The sequence below is a fragment of the Hydractinia symbiolongicarpus genome, chromosome 8 (genome assembly GCF_029227915.1).
Source record: "Hydractinia symbiolongicarpus strain clone_291-10 chromosome 8, HSymV2.1, whole genome shotgun sequence".
In the NCBI taxonomy this organism is placed as follows: domain Eukaryota; kingdom Metazoa; phylum Cnidaria; class Hydrozoa; order Anthoathecata; family Hydractiniidae; genus Hydractinia; species Hydractinia symbiolongicarpus.
In genome coordinates, this window is record NC_079882.1 from 18,509,323 (window position 1) to 18,527,716 (window position 18,394).

General features: G+C 33.5%; 1 protein-coding gene and 1 long non-coding RNA gene across 2 annotated transcripts; both read left to right on the forward strand.

Annotated features, from left to right (window-relative positions):
- Positions 1 to 116: 116 nt before the first annotated feature.
- Positions 117 to 1,026, forward strand: LOC130654630 (histone H2A, sperm-like). Its single transcript, XM_057457245.1, has 3 exons — positions 117 to 275; positions 351 to 449; positions 518 to 1,026. Exons 1-3 carry the CDS (start codon positions 257 to 259, stop codon positions 811 to 813), a joined length of 414 nt encoding a protein of 137 aa, XP_057313228.1. The 5' UTR covers positions 117 to 256; the 3' UTR covers positions 814 to 1,026.
- Positions 1,027 to 11,106: 10,080 nt separating this feature from the next.
- Positions 11,107 to 12,357, forward strand: LOC130654625 (uncharacterized). Its single transcript, XR_008984466.1, has 2 exons — positions 11,107 to 11,204; positions 11,336 to 12,357. It is a non-coding gene; the product is annotated as an uncharacterized LOC130654625 (long non-coding RNA).
- Positions 12,358 to 18,394: the final 6,037 nt, after the last annotated feature.

The window sequence follows — 18,394 nt, forward strand, 5'->3', positions numbered from 1 at the left end:
CCCCGACGGTTTTTCTGCCAATAATTCATGTGAAAAATACCAGCAGCTGGTTATCCCTTTTTCCTGTCCTTCGTTCAAAAGTCTTTGACAAATAAGCTGCTCTAATAGAAACCAGATTGTATTGCTGATGATTAGTTATGATCATGGGAATCATTAAAGGGGTAGAAACAAAATACAATGTTTGCAAAGAATCACTCTGGCTAATCTCTGCAGCCGGGTCAAGTACAACGTGATATTTTTACACGAGTGCTTGAACATGTCTGGAAAAGGGAAAGGTATATATTTGTTCACCGGATTTCTCGTTACTTTTGTTCATGTTGTCCTTTTTAAATGTTTGTTTATAACAACAGGCAAGGGTCATCTAATCCATCACAAGAACCGCAGAACACGCTCTCAAATGGCCGGCGTTCAATTTCCTGTTGGAAGATTACATCGAATGTTGAAGAAAGGTAAGACTTGTTTTTCTTGCATGGTACATTTTGCAGATCACCTTGTAATATAACGCGTCTCCTATTAGGTCATTATGCAGACCGCATTGGAAGCGGAGCTCCTGTTTACTTAGCTGCCGTGCTGGAATATCTAACTGCGGAAATACTAGAACTTGCTGGTAACGCTGCTCGAGATAACAAGCGAATCAGAATTGTGCCGAGACATTTATCACTCGCAATACGTAACGATGAAGAACTAAATGATCTTTTAAAAGGTGTGACCATAGCCGAAGGCGGTGTGCTGCCAAACATTCAATCTGCTTTGCTACCAAAGAAATCCATGAAATCATCTTCGAAAGATGGAAGTCAAAGCCAAGCCTACTAGCTTTTTTTATTTATTTGGTATGTACATAGTGTGTAGATGAATCTTGAATTTTAGTGAATGTTACACAAATCTTTCTGTTTATAATACTTCAGTCGCTACTTTTTTCCAAATAATTATTTACACAAATCTTTCTGTTCATGATACTTCAGTCGCTACTTTTTCCTAAATATGTATTCCACTTGTAAAAAATACGTGTAACAGTAAAAATAAAAATGTTCTTGTTGTTGCGTAACTTGCTGGAGATACAAGCAGGTTAGCTTCACTTGGCGATACAGCTTTGCCACTTTACATCTCGCTCAGCAATTGCCGACGCCAACGCAAGCGTGTTAACAAAGCAGGATGGAAATACCTTGTCGGTAAAAAGTTTAGTTTAGAAAGGCTGCAATATATCAACTTCTCGCAGACATCTCTTGGCGCAGACGGTTTATGTACCACTCTCTTATAATGTGTTTCAAAATTGTATCCCGTGTAGACTGGCGTTAAAAGTACAATTTCTGTTAATGATATGCCTCTTTCTGTTACCGCGTTCGTTATAAAATTATATAAATTTAAAACTTTCTAAATTTGCATTTGGTAAATGATACGAAAATTCTGAAAATTTATTTTTGCTTTAAAGATCTTAACAGTTCGATTTGTTTTATTTGCTCACAAGTTATTACACGCTTTTTTCTTTTTTTTTTATGCAAGAACTTATTATACGCTGTTTTTATGCAGAAAATGTGCTTTTTGGGGTTTAGCCTCCCGTATTTTTAATAACTCCAAGGGAGGTTTTATGAAAACCTTTTCCCTGTTTTATACTATTTAAATGTTGTCTTGCACTCACTTCTCCAATTTTCACAATTTCTAGATACATTTTTTTGTTTTGAGACGAGTAAATTTTTCGTTGCAAAGAAAGTACTCATCTTTATTTTGCGGAGAACTAATATTTGCCCATTAGGATCGCGAAATAAAAAAGATACAATTTCTTGAACACGCCATTGGAGTTTCTTTATCGGTCGAGAAAAGTAAGATGAATTGATGTCCCTTGTTGATCATGTAAACAAGAAACTCAGAATTGGTTTGTTCCGTGCCAACCATTTCTGTTCAATTTTACTAATATCAACTTTTAAGCATAGCGCTCTTTAAAAATTGACCATTTCAATGTCAAATTCTCCGGAAAAAATCTTGCACTAACAATGAACACAAGCAAGTTAAGGAAAACGTTCCTATTTAACCCTATTCTACCTAGGTCTTTTTGGCCCATAAAACCCCGAAGGGCCCCTTAAATGACGTCACACATACCTAAGGTACCGTTTTCATCATTTTATAATTTCTCACGTTATGGATTCTACGGATTAATGTTGCTTTATCCCTACTACCCTTGTCCTTATCAACCCCTTGGTAACCACTTGCTGACCAACTTGCATGAAATATTATTATCATCTTATATATTAATTCCCTTGCGTGAGTAAAACTGTGAGTCCACGACACGGAAATCACGGGTCACTTTCTTATGACGTGGCTGTGCGCTAAAATTTAACTAAAAAGATTAGGGATGTACTTCATAGAAATCGCACATAAGGTGTAAATATATAACCCGCTGCTAATAACGATATAAATATATATACCCTTATGCCAAAAAACCCTATGTTAGCATATATATATAGGTATCGCAACATATGAAACGGTATTAGATATTCACAAAGCAAACGGACTGTTAAATGAAGTTCCTAGCATAAAACGGAAATTGTGTTTATATATATATATATATATATATATATATATATATATATATATATATATATATATATATATATATATATATATATATATATATATATATATATATATATATATATATATATATATTATATATATTATATATATATATATATTATATATATATATATATATATTATATATATATATATATATATTATATATATATATATATATATTATATATATATTATATATATATTATATATATATATATATATATATATTGCTAGCTTTAACTAAAGATTCCCAGTGGTTTTGACATTTTCATGTAAGAATTTGTGGGCAAAAACCTTAATCAGCATGTTAAAAGAACTGACTTTTCTTAATTTAGAATTACTAAACACAACCATTTTCTTACATTTAGTGTAAAATTTTGTGCGTATGGCTTATATTTAATACACCAAAAGAGCTACTTTGTTGATTTCAATTTTATACTCTTTGTAAGCTATTTTTTTCTTCTTTTTGACATTTTGAATTAACTTATTGTTGTAGAAGGCATATAATATACATGCATATAAAAAAATGAAATTTTGCACATTTCTGTTTTACCACTCGATTTTTACATTTTATAAGTTATTTGGAACAGAATGGTATGAAATAGACCAAAATACCTGATCTTAGTTGTTTTTAATTTACAGGCTGTGTCTGTGAAACTTTAAGGAGAACATTTGGTGGAAGACATCAACCTTTGGCAGGGTTTGCAATAAACTAGCTAACTGATTTTAACATATACAATGAGAGAGATTTGTGTTTGACATTGATCAGCTTTTTTGTATATATGTGGCGTTTTGAGTGATTTAAATTTTATGGGTGAGATGTATGTTGAAATGCTTTTAAAAACTTCTTTCCGAATAATTTTCGCATTTGTCAGATGGTCAGAGCAAGTAATTTTAGTAGATTTAGATTTTAAATGTCACATTATACTGCAGTTGTTGAAAACCTTTAATTTTTTTGGTCATTTATATAGTAATGCAGATGTAAGATGCGCACTGCTGTATTGTTTGTTTTTTGATGGACATATATCTGCTACATAAATTAAATGGAATACAGTGGATTCTTCCACGGGAAACAGCTAGTTGTAATTATTTATCCAGGATAGCCTCTTTAACTACTATCTCGTCAGCGAGGATTGTATTGGCTTCCAACTTCTAACTATGTCCACGGCGGGCTATTTCCCGTGTGAAAATGCTTAACTCGTATTTTTCAAACGGCCTGGCTATTTTGTCAAGGATTGTTACATGGAGTTTGCGCCGCAATTCGACACTCCTTCAATTGCAACCTAGGTTTTCACAATAGCAGGTACAACAGCAGCGCGATGGAGAGATTTGTAGAAAAATAAAAATGGCTACCTGGCTAAACACACTGAAAGGTTGCTGCAAGTGTTTAAAGTTTTGATTTGGTATATAACGAGTAAAAAATGGATAAATTATTGTTATTTTATGGCTTTCGTAGCTACAGTTACTCATTATTGCATATAATAAAAAATAAAAAGAAGATGGGATGGAGGCAGCACAGCTAGCTAGCTGCCAGAACACACAGGACAGTCAAACAACAAAAACTACTTTTGTGACACATTGTATCTCAATATGAAGCAAATAATAACACAACAACTCTGTTTAAATAAAACATATGAACTATGAAAACTTTTTTTTAATAAAATATAAACTATCATATAGCTAGTGTTTTATAACATCTATTCACAGAAAAAAATGATGATGATCTAGAATTTGTTTTCTTTTGCAAGAGAAAATTTGGCATTGCCATGCTCATAAAAATAAAATATATTTGTATAAAATACATATTCTTTGATGTAAATATTATAAATTTTATGCTGTAATAGTCACCATACTTTCTATATGATTACGTCGTAAACATTTATGTACCAAATGTTCTGACAAAACATTAATTCACACACATTTATATTAAAAAATTGATTTCTTTGAGCTTTCTAATTGGGAAAATTAATATTCATACTCTTGCGAAAGACACTATCTCACTGATTCACAAATATACATTGCAAATGTTATGCAAACAAAAAGTATATAGCAGAATAAGGAAATAAGGAAAATATACATCTAACACGAACTATCAACATACTGAACTTTTAAACAAAAAACGGTGTCTAAATTTCTAAATCAGAAAAAACCTTTTTCATGAAAGCACTCTCACATAGTTGGCATTTCAAGTTATTTCTAACAAGCAGCAAGCAATGTTCACAACACATATCTCTCTCTGGTATGTAATCAGATCCTCTTGAAACATAGTGCAACTTATCGTAACCGTTTTCTCTCAGATGCAACAATTGTATGTACTCGTGACGGAAAATTCTTGGCCAGCGACATTGGAAAGTGGTATTGTTAGAATACTTTACAATCATCTGGTGCTTTTGCTCCCGCCCTTCCATACTATTACATCCAATTCCGAAACCGTAGCACAGCAAAGTACTTTCAGCATGGAAAGGTATGCAGTTACATAAAGTCCATAAACTGGGTGAGACGCTTACATCATACCAACAGCTTGACTTGAAAAGTAGTTTACATTGCTTCTTTAAATCTTTTAAAAGTTCCAAATTGAAATTCTCTACACGTACTGATAGTGAAATAATTTTTCGCAAACATATGAACTGAAAATGGATTTGATGCAGCCTTATTTTCATTTGTTCACTCTTCAATTCATTTAAAATAAGTAAATTTAATTCTGGGAAATGACAAAGAAAGGCTTTACTCTCCTTTCCACGAAAACGAAAAGTGAAACTACTTTCATTCTTAGAACTGCTTTCATTAAACCACCGGATAATTTTTTTCGACAAAAAATTACATCCCATTGCTGAACGTATAAAATTAACAAATTTAATTAAAGCATGTGAGGAAGGTATATCTTTAAATGCTTTGTAGGAATTCAATGGAGCAGTTGCCAAACATAGATTGAATAACTTCATGAAGTGCTCTTTGACGACATTGTTCTTCAGATGAAGAGGTTCGCCTTTTGCTTTATCAATATAATGGCCAACCAAGGGGACTTCTTCTTGTCTACCTTTCAAAACTTTAGATATATAAGATGTCAAGTTACTACGTTTCGTTGCACTATTTCCTTTGCATTTAACTTCGATTTCTTTTTTTTTACCTTCAACCTTTTTGGCATCACTTATGCGTTTGTGATAGTTGAAGGGCATCCATTTGTCACTTTGCTTGGTTCCGTATGTATATTCAAAATTGGCTGAATTATCTTTATTTACATTTCCGAACGTTGAAAAGTAGTAGGCTGAATTTGTTAGTTCCCCAGCCAAAAAAGCCAACATCTTCATATCGTTAGGTAATTCACCCAATAAAAATTCAACTTTGTAGGCAACTTCATCAACATAAACAGTGAAAACCTGACTTTCCAAAAACTTCACGTCCGACAACAACTTGAGAACATAATTGCGTACAACAGTAGAATTTTCCTCAGTATCACCACCAAAAATTAAAAAGTTTTCGGAGCTGCTGCATATCCGATTACCAACATTAAGAAAAGAGACTAAAAATGACATACCACAAATAGGAGCTCCATCCCCACCAAGAGCAAATACAAACAGAAAAGATTCAAAATCTTTTTTTTCAAGCATATTGAATGTTTTTAGTTTGTCACTCCGTTGACGATTCACTTTTAAATAGAATTTTGCCAATCGTAACAAAAATTCATCACACGATCTATAATTTCCTGTAACTGATTTTGTTTCATCTCCAAAGGTTAGAGTTGGATGTATGTCATGTAGTGTTCCTATATCAATGTTATTGATAATGGTTGCTAAATGAGGATACTGAATATAATTAACCACTGAATTCTGTTTATTCTGGGAAATTCTATTTGCCTTTCTAATTGCCATGTATTTAGCTTTCCCCATGACATTGTGGCTGTAAAAAACATTGAGAGAACGTAGTTTATTATCTTCTGAATTGTAAAATTCTTCATTTGCTATTTTGATGGTAGTTTCCTTTATCTGTTTTACTACAGATGATTTAGCATTCAATAAACTTTTTGCAAACATTTTTGAGGGGATTTTCGAACACAATGTGTCAATCATACCAAACATAACCGGCTGAACAGATTCCTTAGACCCTCCGTGAATGGCAGAACAAGCTTCAAATGTTTCCAGACGACGTGTATCTTTTGCTGATCTATTTAAATCACTAGATGATGGGAATTTACTACGCCTCTCAGCTGTTACCTTGCTGATGCTAAATTTGACTTCAGAGTCCACTCTATTCTTACTACACTCATAGTTTAGGTGTCTAACACGTTTTCTTTTTCTAGCTAATCTATTTCTTAACTTATCAACATCCCTTTCAATCAAAGTTATCTCACTGCTCAATGCTGCTAATTGTTTTTGTTTTTCCTCAATTAGGTTACTCTGATTTGAAATTTTCAAATCCATATCGTTGATTTTTTTTCTGTTTGATGTATATTTTCCTAACTGGGAAAACTTAATGTTTTGTGCCTTTGACTTTCCTTTAGGAGGCATGGCATAGAAATACAACAAAATAAAAACATTTAACTAGGATAAAAATCCAATTCTGTCAATAACTACATACCATACCATATTGATTGACAACTTTGTACGATGCAGTTATATTTAATGTCTTTGTTGACACTTTGTAATGTAAAATACATTTTTTTTCATCGTCACATATTATATCACCGACGGCATTGCTTTTAAACTTCTTTTTGAATATTTTATTGATATCAAGGCTAGACAAGTTTGATAAATGGAATTTCAATGACCCAAGATGGTGAAAAATAATACTAATTTCTTTAATGATACCACTTTTGTCTTTCTTAACAATCAATTCTCTACCGTAAGCTGTGCGGAAGTCGCGAATGGCTTTATAAACAGCTAAAAATATTTCGGAATGGACACGTTCATTAATGACAACTTTGAAGGGATTATACAAAGTTTGTTTTGCTTGAATTTTTCGATTAAGAGATGTTAAAATTGTATCGAAGTGAAACTTTATTAAATTGATGACGAGGATATTTTTTTCGTCCAACTCTGCATATGAATCAATTAAATCTGACATCATTATACATGATCTAAAAACATAGGTAATTATAAATATATATATTATATATATATATAGAAAAGAAAAGTTATTATCTGTCATTTTAGAAAAAGAAGATGAAAAAGAGAGGATATTTTTATTTACTATCTTAAGTGGATAAATTTTGGAGAGTATTTAATGGTGAATGACCAAAATGGAATACTTGGCGGGGATTTAATTTTGCGAATGATAAATTTTATAAAATTTGGCGAGGATTTAATTTGGCGAATACAAAAAAATGTTTATTTTAACGGAATTTATTTTGGCGAATGACACAAAGAAATGAATTTTTATGTCTTGGAATGTTTTAAAAAAAATAAGAATAAACGTATATATATATAAACACAAGTTCGTTATTTATAGGGAAAAAACATTTTTCTTTTCTTAATTAAAAAAAACGGTATTCCAATTCCAGCTCCTTTTAGATCGTTTATTCCTTAAATATATAAATTAGTGGAAATAGTTTTTCTTATGTGGTCCTTCTTTTATTGCCTGTAAGAATGCGCGTACATATACAGAACTTTGTAAACATTCGCTCATCTATACACAGAACTCTAGCTAGCTACGGTTTAACGCATCTATTTTGCCTAAAAACCCTAAATTTTTCCTTGTTACTTGTGGATGAATGAAAACTTGCGAAAAAATTAATACATGAGAAAATTTAGTCAGAATAAAGCATAGCTAGCTATAGCTATACAATGGGACAACACATCCACAAAATATTTAGCTAGCTAGCTAGCTTTAAAGACAAGTTTTAATTTTTTTTATATGGATGGGTTTCTTGTATATATTGTGAAAAATTGAGAAGTCGGCTATATGAGACCTAAAATATACTTATACTCATAGGACATAGCCAGATAGACCATTAACACACCTTAGTTTACAGAATATAATAAAAAAGAAACAATTTAAAAATGGCCGCCATTTCTTAATTCCTGAGACTGCCATACGTAGCTTACTACAATTTTCCCATACTTCCGTTGCTTTTATTTACCAAAAAAACTTCAAAATTAAAAAATGTAAAACAACAGAATTGAAGATTCGTCTTACAACTTGCGTTTTAATGCCTTCAAATAGAAAAATAATACCATTTAATACTATTCTATACCCAACAAAGTTTGTTACTGGAAGGGTAAAATTGAAAGAGGCACTATTTCATAACAGCTAAAAAGACATTCCACGATGTTCAACATAAGCATGTTTATATTCGATCGAAAGAAAATTTATTCGACTTTCAAATTCTAGCGCTCGTAAAACCATCAGACACGTTTAAAACACATACCAGATAAAAGTATGGTACCATGTACCAAAGATATAATACTTACGGTCCTCGACCGTTTTTAAAAACCTACGGGCCGAAAAACGCGGACGCTTTTGATAAGCATTTCTTGGACCGTTTTTACCCGCCGTGGTCCCAAATGGTCAATTGCAACCACATCATCGAGTTTATTTACGCAATTTTTTTTTTAAGAAAAACTAACTTCGGGTGGATTCTAACACACCACTTCTGGGTTCACGTTAAGACGCCTTGGCCAACCGAGCTATCGCGGCCTGAGTTAAAGTATTTAATTTGACGGCTTTTATTTTAAGCAATTGTAAAACTGGTTCGACGGCTGGCGTAATTCGCAAACTGAATTTTTTTTTTTTTGCGAAATGATTTCTCTCAACGAAATAAAGTTGTGTTGTGACTTTTAAGTTCTAAGAATAGTCCCAAAGAATTTCCTCATTATCAGGATTTCATAAGAATTTTTAAGCGGTATTTTCAAGAAATGGCCAAAGGCTCTCAGAGGTATAGGAGCTAAAAATTTCACATGCAGATTTCTAATAAATAAATATAAAAAGTAGGTAAGTAAGTATCATAGCCATGCATCATATCTCTCACGCCAGGAACAGCTTTAAATCAATTTTTAAATTTTGCTAAATGACCCCTAAGTTAAAAATATATTGTTGCAGTGATGTGTAATTGGCATTGACATGCGAGATAGTTTATGAAGTCTCTGCATCTTGTTTCTATTGGTACTGCTATCAACAAAAGTCCTGTGAAAGGGGTCCCAGTGCATTTAAAAGCTCTCATTCAAGCTGCAAAAACCGTGCTAGCACAACAATCGCTCAACTCGACAACCGCCTTAGATATTAATCCTATTCTCATGCTGAACGCTAAGCAGAAAGTAAAGATACACACTTCTAGCATAACTCGGTTGGAGTTTAAAACCAAGACCCTTCGTACTGGAACGGAACGCTCTACCACAGGGCTACCATATATGTTTCATAAATACAACAACTTATAACACTCTGTATTTCTATCCGTGGTTTTTCCATGGGCTAACAAATGTACTTCTAGCTTCTTTTTTTTGACTGGACGTCATGTCCTAAGCAAATGACTACAGAATATTGTAAATGGTAAAATAAATGCATAAACTATATTGAACGCCGTCTCTAATAACTACGATGGCCCTGAAGGCTCACATTGTGCGCGGTGTTCTTGGTTCTGTGCAAGCTCTTCTTAGCACATTGCGCGGTGTTCAACGACCTAATGCGCTCTTCTTGGCTTACTTTGCGCTGTTCTCCATATAAAATTTCGAGAGTTGTTCTTCTGGACCTGATTTTTTATAAGTAGACTGGGGTAGAGTTATGAAGCCAGCGGGTCAGTAGTTTAAGGTGACGGTATACCTTTTAAGCATGGTTTTTTAAATCGCGATTTTTTCAGCGATAGTTAATCAAAGTTTATTCATTCATACATCACCAAAAAGTATTTTGAACCACCCTATCAAATGGTATAAAAATAACTTGAAACTTTTTAACTCGTGAAAAGTACAGAGACGTTTTTAAACACACCCTACCTTGAAAAAAGCGACTTCATTTACAAAACTACTTCGTTTGCAAATCTCATTCGATGTTCTATAGAATCGTGATAGATGTATGCAAAAACGATTTTTTAATTATTTTCCACAAGTCCCCGTTTTTGATTTATTCTAATTTTTCTAAAAATCCATTTTTTAACTTAAACTTTCATCTTTAAGATGTAATATATAGGAGAATCGTTGATTTTTTTAAAATAAACAAGAAGCCCTATGGGCTCTAAGAATTTCCGCTCGCTAGTAAAATATTTGATGACAACCTGCTAATTCGTTGTGTTATCGTGCCAAACATTCGAAGAGGTTTGGTGCATGAAGCTGAATATAAAGCACACAAGTGACATTATATCTTACAACAAACGCAAACAAAACGAAACGTGTCATAATAAACTCACATTTTAAAAGAAATTGCTAACAAAAAATACAGCCTATCATTCATGGTTGAAAGTCTTGCGATTGAAACGTTTATGGTCTTAAACGGCATTTAGTTAAAAAAATCAAAATTTTGATGTGAGCATCATTTTCAGCATACTCTTTTTATTAACTGTGCTAATATTTGTCGAAAATAAAGTAGTTTTAAATTTTGGACAAATTTTGGCCTGTAATGACATTTAGGTGACAAAAAATCAAACTTTTGTATCATCATCATTTTCAGCATACTTTATTTGTTAACTGTGCCAAATTTGGCCGAAAATGAAGTGGTTTTAATTTTTGGACCAATTTTGGCCTAAATTGACAATTAAAGTGCCAAAAAATCAAAATTTTGATCTCACCATTATGTTCAGCATACTTTATTTGTTTACTGTGCCAAATTTTTGTTGAAAATAAGGTAGTTTTAATTTTTGAACCAATTTTAGCCTAAAATAACATTTCGGTAACAAGAAATCAAAATTTTGATGTCACCCATGTTCAGCATTTGTTAACTGTGCCAAATTTTGTCGAAAACAAATACCAATTTTGGCCTGAAACGTCATTTAAATGAATTCCCAGTACTTAGAGAGCTTGGGTACGAAGTTTAAATCTGTGACGTTGCAGTTGACCATTTGGGACAAGGTTAGTTAGTTAGTCAGTTATACCAATACTATCCTCCTCTCAGAGGAACGTGAAATCCCAGGGTCGATTTTTCTCAAAAATTGCTCCGAAAGAAAAAAACGACGGTTTTAAAGAATTTCCTACGCCTTCGGGCGCGGAAATTCAAAAAAATCGCTTTTAGATAAACACATTGGCTACAGCACAGTAGCACTCTCCCTTGTAGATCTTCTGTAGTTTTGTAAAAGAGATTTGAAATGTAATAGATGGTATACGAAAAAAACAACACCACGAAAAAGTGTTTTAAAGATTTTTTAAAATATCACACCTTTCAAGCATACTCATAATGATGGTGATACTTTCACACTTCCGGGGCGATCATTGTTCAGAAGGTTGTCCTTTTAAATTTTATTATTCGTAAAGACGTGACAGAGAATACCATAGAAATAGAACTTTCTAAGTCGTTTAACATTTTTCTGTGACTTGTAGACACAGAACAGGATGGCATACATTTTTAGAAAGGAAAGTGTTTTTTTTTTCAGATGCAATGGTCATTTCTTTTCGGAAAGGAAATGTAATTTATTTTTAAAAGTTATACTCAAGAGGATGATAAGTGTTAAAACATTCACTCTTAACTCTTATTCAATTTAAGGTGTGAAAGACCGATCGGAAAAAAAAGTTAGTTAAACAATATTCCCCTTCGAAAAATAAATAAATAGTTTCACCATTGGAAAGATCGTCGTTTCTTTAGTATAAATGGCCAATAAAAAAAATCGATTTTTTGATACAATAAAGGTATACCGTCACCTTAAATTAACTTTTTATCTTATAAAGGAATACTTTTATTTCTAGCGCTCCTTTTAGTTTAGACATGATGGAGGAACTAATCGAGTCGTACTTTTTAGATGGATATACAAATGTTGAAATTTTGAGTTTCTTAGCCATTCAACATAATATTTATATAAGTGTATCAACACTTAAAAGAAGACTGAAGGAAAAAAAATTACGTAGGCGTATCTCAAAACAGAACGAATACAGAGCTGCAATAGAAGCAGAGGTAGCAAGACAGCTTTTTGGCAGCGGCAGTAATTTGGGTATGCAACTGTATGGAAGTTCAATATATTATCTTTTGTTACAGTTGATAATGACTATGTTTCGTTTAGGATACAGAAAGATATGGAGTATCTTGAAAAAAATGAGTATTGCTGTTAACCGTAACACAGTTATGGAAATTGTCAGGGAATTGGACACGGAAGGAGTGTCAACAAGGAAGAAGAAAAGACTTCGCCGATGAATATACTCAGTACCTGGTCCAGACTTCTGTGGCACATCGATGGCTATGAAAATTTGAAGCCATATGGATTTTCGATACACGGGTGAATTGACGGATTTTCCCGCAAAATATTATTATTTATTAACATATATTATTTTCTAATCCGTATAGCAGCCTCTCCTTGGCCTGACCGTAAAACAATGACATCATCTCTCTTCCTGGGCCAACACCAACACTACCTTCCATCATACCAAAATTTGTAAATTCCACAGAACTTTTTGTAACATCTTTGTTATTTTGTGTTCTCAAATATTTCTCTCAACTGTTGTAAATCATCTTCAAAAGAGGAAGGTTCAAATATTTCTCTGCGCCGTTCAGGCTTTCTTCTTCAGTATCTGATAAAATTTCAATTTTCTCAGTGTCAAATTTCAAGGAATCCTCAAAATCTATGTTTGTTCACAAATCAAACAAGTGTTTGTATACGTATGGCTACAGTCAGAACAAATTTTCCTTTTATTAGCTACTTTCGGTGGGGAAAGTTCCAGTTAATCATCAATATCCTCAAAATAAAACCTTGTTTTGAGTACAAAGTAAGTTTTCGACGGGTAGAGGCCATTGCTCTTGAAATAATTTGCTAAATTTTCATTGGTAAAAATTTCTTCACCAAAACTATCACATATTGTAGCTCTACTATTTTTCAAGGCCTTCTCTTTCAACTTATCAAATGTTTGCTCTTCATCAGCCTCAAAAAATACAAAACGATGGCCACCTTCATCACACTGCTTCACAATTTCCCAAGTACCCTCCTCCTGTCCACCAACACAAAGAAATCTACTATATCTGATTTGAACCTTCAACTCTGTGTTTTTAAACCTTTCTTTTTATTTTTAACATCCACTTTCTCTGTCGTTTTATGTCCTACTTGAGCTATCAAGTTGTTCAACCTTCTATAAATATTCCCTTGACGTTTGGTTGCGGAATTTGAACATTCAGATTGGTGACTGGCTGGCTGATTATCACCTTTCAGCTTTCCAATTGGATTTTTTACTTCGTCCCTGATGATTTCTTTTAGCACTCCCTCCATTTTTGTTTATTTTGTGTTTACCTTGTAACATGGAGAACACTTCATGGAAGGATCCATATAGACTGTGAATATGTCGTATCCGACATTGTCGTATTCTTCCCCCGACGACATCGGCATCCGACACACGACGTTAAGCAATTTATCAACGTTGTAATGTTCTTAATACATACTACTGCCTAATATAATATCTTTGTAATATACAGTAATACACTGTAGTACTTAGTAATATGCCGTATTTTACACTGTAAAACCTTGTAGTATTCAGTAACATCCTGTAATACCCTGTAGTATCCAGTAATACACTGTAATACTTTGTAGTATTCGGTAATACACTGTAATACCCTGTAGTATTCGGTAATATACTGTAATACCTTGTAGTATTCAGTAATACACTGTAATATTTTGTAGTATTCGGTAATCACTGTAGTACTTAATAATATACTGTAATACTTTGTAGTATTCGGTTATATACTGTAATACCTTGTAGTATTCAGTAATACACTGTAATACCTTGTAGTAATACATTGTAATACCATGTAGCATTCGGTAATATACTGTAATACCTTTTAGTATTCGGTAATATACTGTAATACTTTGTAGTACTGTGTAGGTATTTGGTAGTACACTGTAATACTTAGTAATATACCGTAACTAGTCATTAAGGTCCGTCAAAAATCCACTTAGACGGAGAAAAAATAACAAAAAAGCTGCATTTAAATTTTGTTCATGTTAGCACTGTTCATATACTTAAAAAATATTCTTAAAAATTTGTTTACTCGTAACATCTCAAAATAGCATAAATTTGTATACCCGTTTCCTTCATCGTTTAGATCTTGAAACCCTAATCAAGAAAATGTATAGGATCAAGTACTTTTGACAAACGGCTGATATTGGGGTTAAAAGAGTTTTGATGACCAAGTAAAATTGGTCCTAGGTGGTCCCTAGTTACCCACGCGGTGAAAAATAATTGACGTCACCACCTCGTTTCCAAGTAATTTTGCCTCAAAGTTTTAGGTGCACTGCAATGGCTTCATTCACGTCGCGCCGTAACGTCAGAAAATTTAACATATTAGACATGCATTTTTCGGTAACATCAAAGGAAAATGAACACATCCACTCAGACAGAAAATAGATTGTTTAAGGTGTTTTACTGACGGCAGCATTGCATTTGTATATCCCTATATCCACATATCCCTGTATCCACATATCTGTATATCCACATATTCCTTTATCCACATATCCCTATATCCGCATATCCCTAAATCCCTATATCCACATATCTCTACATCCACATATCTCTATATCTGTATATCCACATATCCCTGTATCCACATATCCGTACATCCACTCGCTATATCTGTATATCCATATATCTGTATATCTGTATATACTTATATCTGTATATCCATATATCTGTACATATTTAAAATATAATTTTTTGAGGAAAAGCATAATAACATTGAAATATTTTGCTAACACAAACTTTTTGAGGAAACGTTCCCATCAACGAAAATTGTTTGGATTATTATGATTGCTTTTTACATTCAACTGAAGTGCAATTCCATTCCTCATCACACAATTAGTTCAACCCTATCCATGTTGGAAGGGAAAGGGGTTTGCAGAAGCAAGTATTATGTGAAAATGGGGATCAAAATTGTTTTACCTACATAGCATGTCTCGAGATGAAAGTCACAAAAATTTGTAAGAATGATGTCTGTCACATGGCAATTTGGAGTCATGGCTCAATTGATGATTGTCAGCAGTTACTAGATTCGCCAGTCCTTCAAAGTCTATGGGAAGCCTATCGCGACAAATTATGACTCTCGGTACAAAAAGTTTTGTTTCGTTTCTGTAATAAATATAGTGGCGTTGTGCAAAATATATTAATTTGTTATTCATGTTCATTCATGTTATCAATTTCAGATAGAAATTTTTGGGTGGAGAACCCCTTTAATAACAGCTGCAAAAGTAATAATATCTCTTATTCTTTACAGAAAAGTTCTTGGGAAGAACGTGTAGAAGGGTGTCTTGTGATTTCATTTTATCCAAATCTTTAACCTCGTTCCCACGGCATTTTGCCTTTTTGATTACTTCGATAACTGGCCATATGATTGCTTATAATTTATGAAAATTTATGCACGTTAACTGCCCTAAAAATTTTATATCTGCCTTCGTAGGTGTTTTTTGTAAACGAAAATAAATTCAAATGTGGTTGTGATTTATCTAATCTAATCTAATAGATAACAATTAGGCCAGCTAAAGTCTTGCAAAAACTATATGTTGATTTTCGTTACATTTATTATTCACTTCTTGGGTAAAAATCGCAACGTTGCAAGTCAATATTGGGGTTCGTTTTTAGTGATATATTGGTTAAAAATATGTATAGTAAACATAATAAACTTGCTATACTAGTCAGGTTCATGTCAATTGTTGATTGTATTAGTTGTTGTCACTTTCGGTCTCTTTCATGAAATCAGGTCTCGCACAATCTCTTAAAATTGATTTAGGAAAAATGATTTCTTGTCTCCATAACACGCTTCTTTTATAAGGACCGCTAAAATCTGACCGGAGGCTGGAAACCTCGTCTCCAAGGGTTCTTGCTTTCTTAATAGAGCCATCAAGGAAGTGCTGGCGGCTGTGAAATCAGGCAAAAAGCGCTGAGACGAGCTGTGTTTTTTTTGAGCTGTTCCTAGCTTGTTTTTTCTTATTTTTTAGTAAGAACACAACGTCTAGAAAATCCAGCCTCATTTTGTTCTTAATAATCTATGACTAATAATCTTGATTTTGTATTAGAAATGCATGAAATATTTTTAGCGGAAGGATATTTATAACGCAATATATTTTTAATTATTCCTGGGCGTTTTTAACAAGCTAACGGCTATTTTTATATCCCGCATAATAAAAACGCCGTCTGACAGTTACGCGCGAGAGAAAAACTTGGACTACGGAAAAACAAAATACAATATAAAAAAACAACTGATTCCGTGGATTTAACCACAATCTAGTGAATAGTATTAATAATACCAATATTTTGTCCGTTATATCGTGTGATGTTGACTAAAAGCTTACAAAATTGCAATCTTACGAATCCGAAACCATTGGACCCATATCTACGACCTAACGACTATCCATATCATTGTCCGCCTGTGAAAAGTTACTCCGGAGTTCTTGCGCGTAAGGGCTTTACACTGAAAACCAACCTGCACCTGGTAACCTGCAGTTGAGCTGTTTTGTTTGGAATAAAAAGTTCGTGAGTGGTCTCTGATTGTAGATATAATCCAAGCTATGCGCCACTATTTCCGTAATTTAAAGCTTGGAGATGTAGAGATAACCTCTACATTATCATGCAGGAATCCATACCTGAGTTATTTGTACCCTTTATGGCGTTGCCAGATATTAATGCGCCCAGAATTACAGTATATTACGGAATACTACTACAATCAAAAAACAAGGTATTACAGTGCATTCTTGAATGCTACTACAAGGCATTACAGTGCATTCCTGGATACTACAGAGTAATGCAGTATACAATACGCCATATTACTAAGTACTACAGTGTATTACTGTATATTACAAAGATATTACACTAGGCAGTAGTATGTATTAACAGCATCGCGACGTTGATTACACTAGGCAGTAGTATGTATTAACAACATCACGACGTGGATAAATTGCTTAACGTCGCGTGTCGGATGCGGTTGAGCTGTCGTTGGGGAAGGAATACGACAATGTCGGGTAAAGGGGAGGTTGTGCCGGAGGTTCAAGTATACGACATATTCACAGACTATATGGATCCTTCCATGAAGTGCTTCCCGTAACATGCGCATGAAATGTACAAAATACAGACCACGAGACCCACGTGGTCATTTGATTGAGGTCCTTCAACCTTTCTTTTTGGCACAGCGCGCAAAAACTGTAGCAGTAACATTGTGCACTGCAAACAAATGAAGAGCGCGCACTAACCAAAGAATAGCTCACACTGACTAAAGAAAAGCACGCACTAATCAAAGAAGAGCGCGCACTGACGTAAATGATTAAGAACACCTCGCACAATGCGAGCCTTCAGGGCCATCGCAAATAACCTCCCCCCAAAAAATATTGACATTGCCAAAACATCCGCTCTCTAATAAACTTTACTGAAAAAGGGGTCTTAATTAGAGATTTCCTCATTCAAGCAATATACAAGGACATAAAGAAAAGCACTTTCTACTTTATTTCAGATAAGTAAAATTAAGAATGAGTATACTGACCTCAATAGACAGATAGACAGAACAATTGTAAGACGTTTTGTCAGGGAAAGAGTCAAAATGTGGGGCTTCTATTCACTTTGGCAAAAAATTCTAATTTTCATGGTATTTTCGGAAAAATTTTGTTTCCAGTGCAGGCTGATAAAATTTTTTGGGAATTTGAAATTTTCACCTTAGGACAGGTCTTCTATAATAAATAAATGTATATATTTCGCCTATAAGAAATGCGCTAATTGTTCACAATAAAATGGCAGG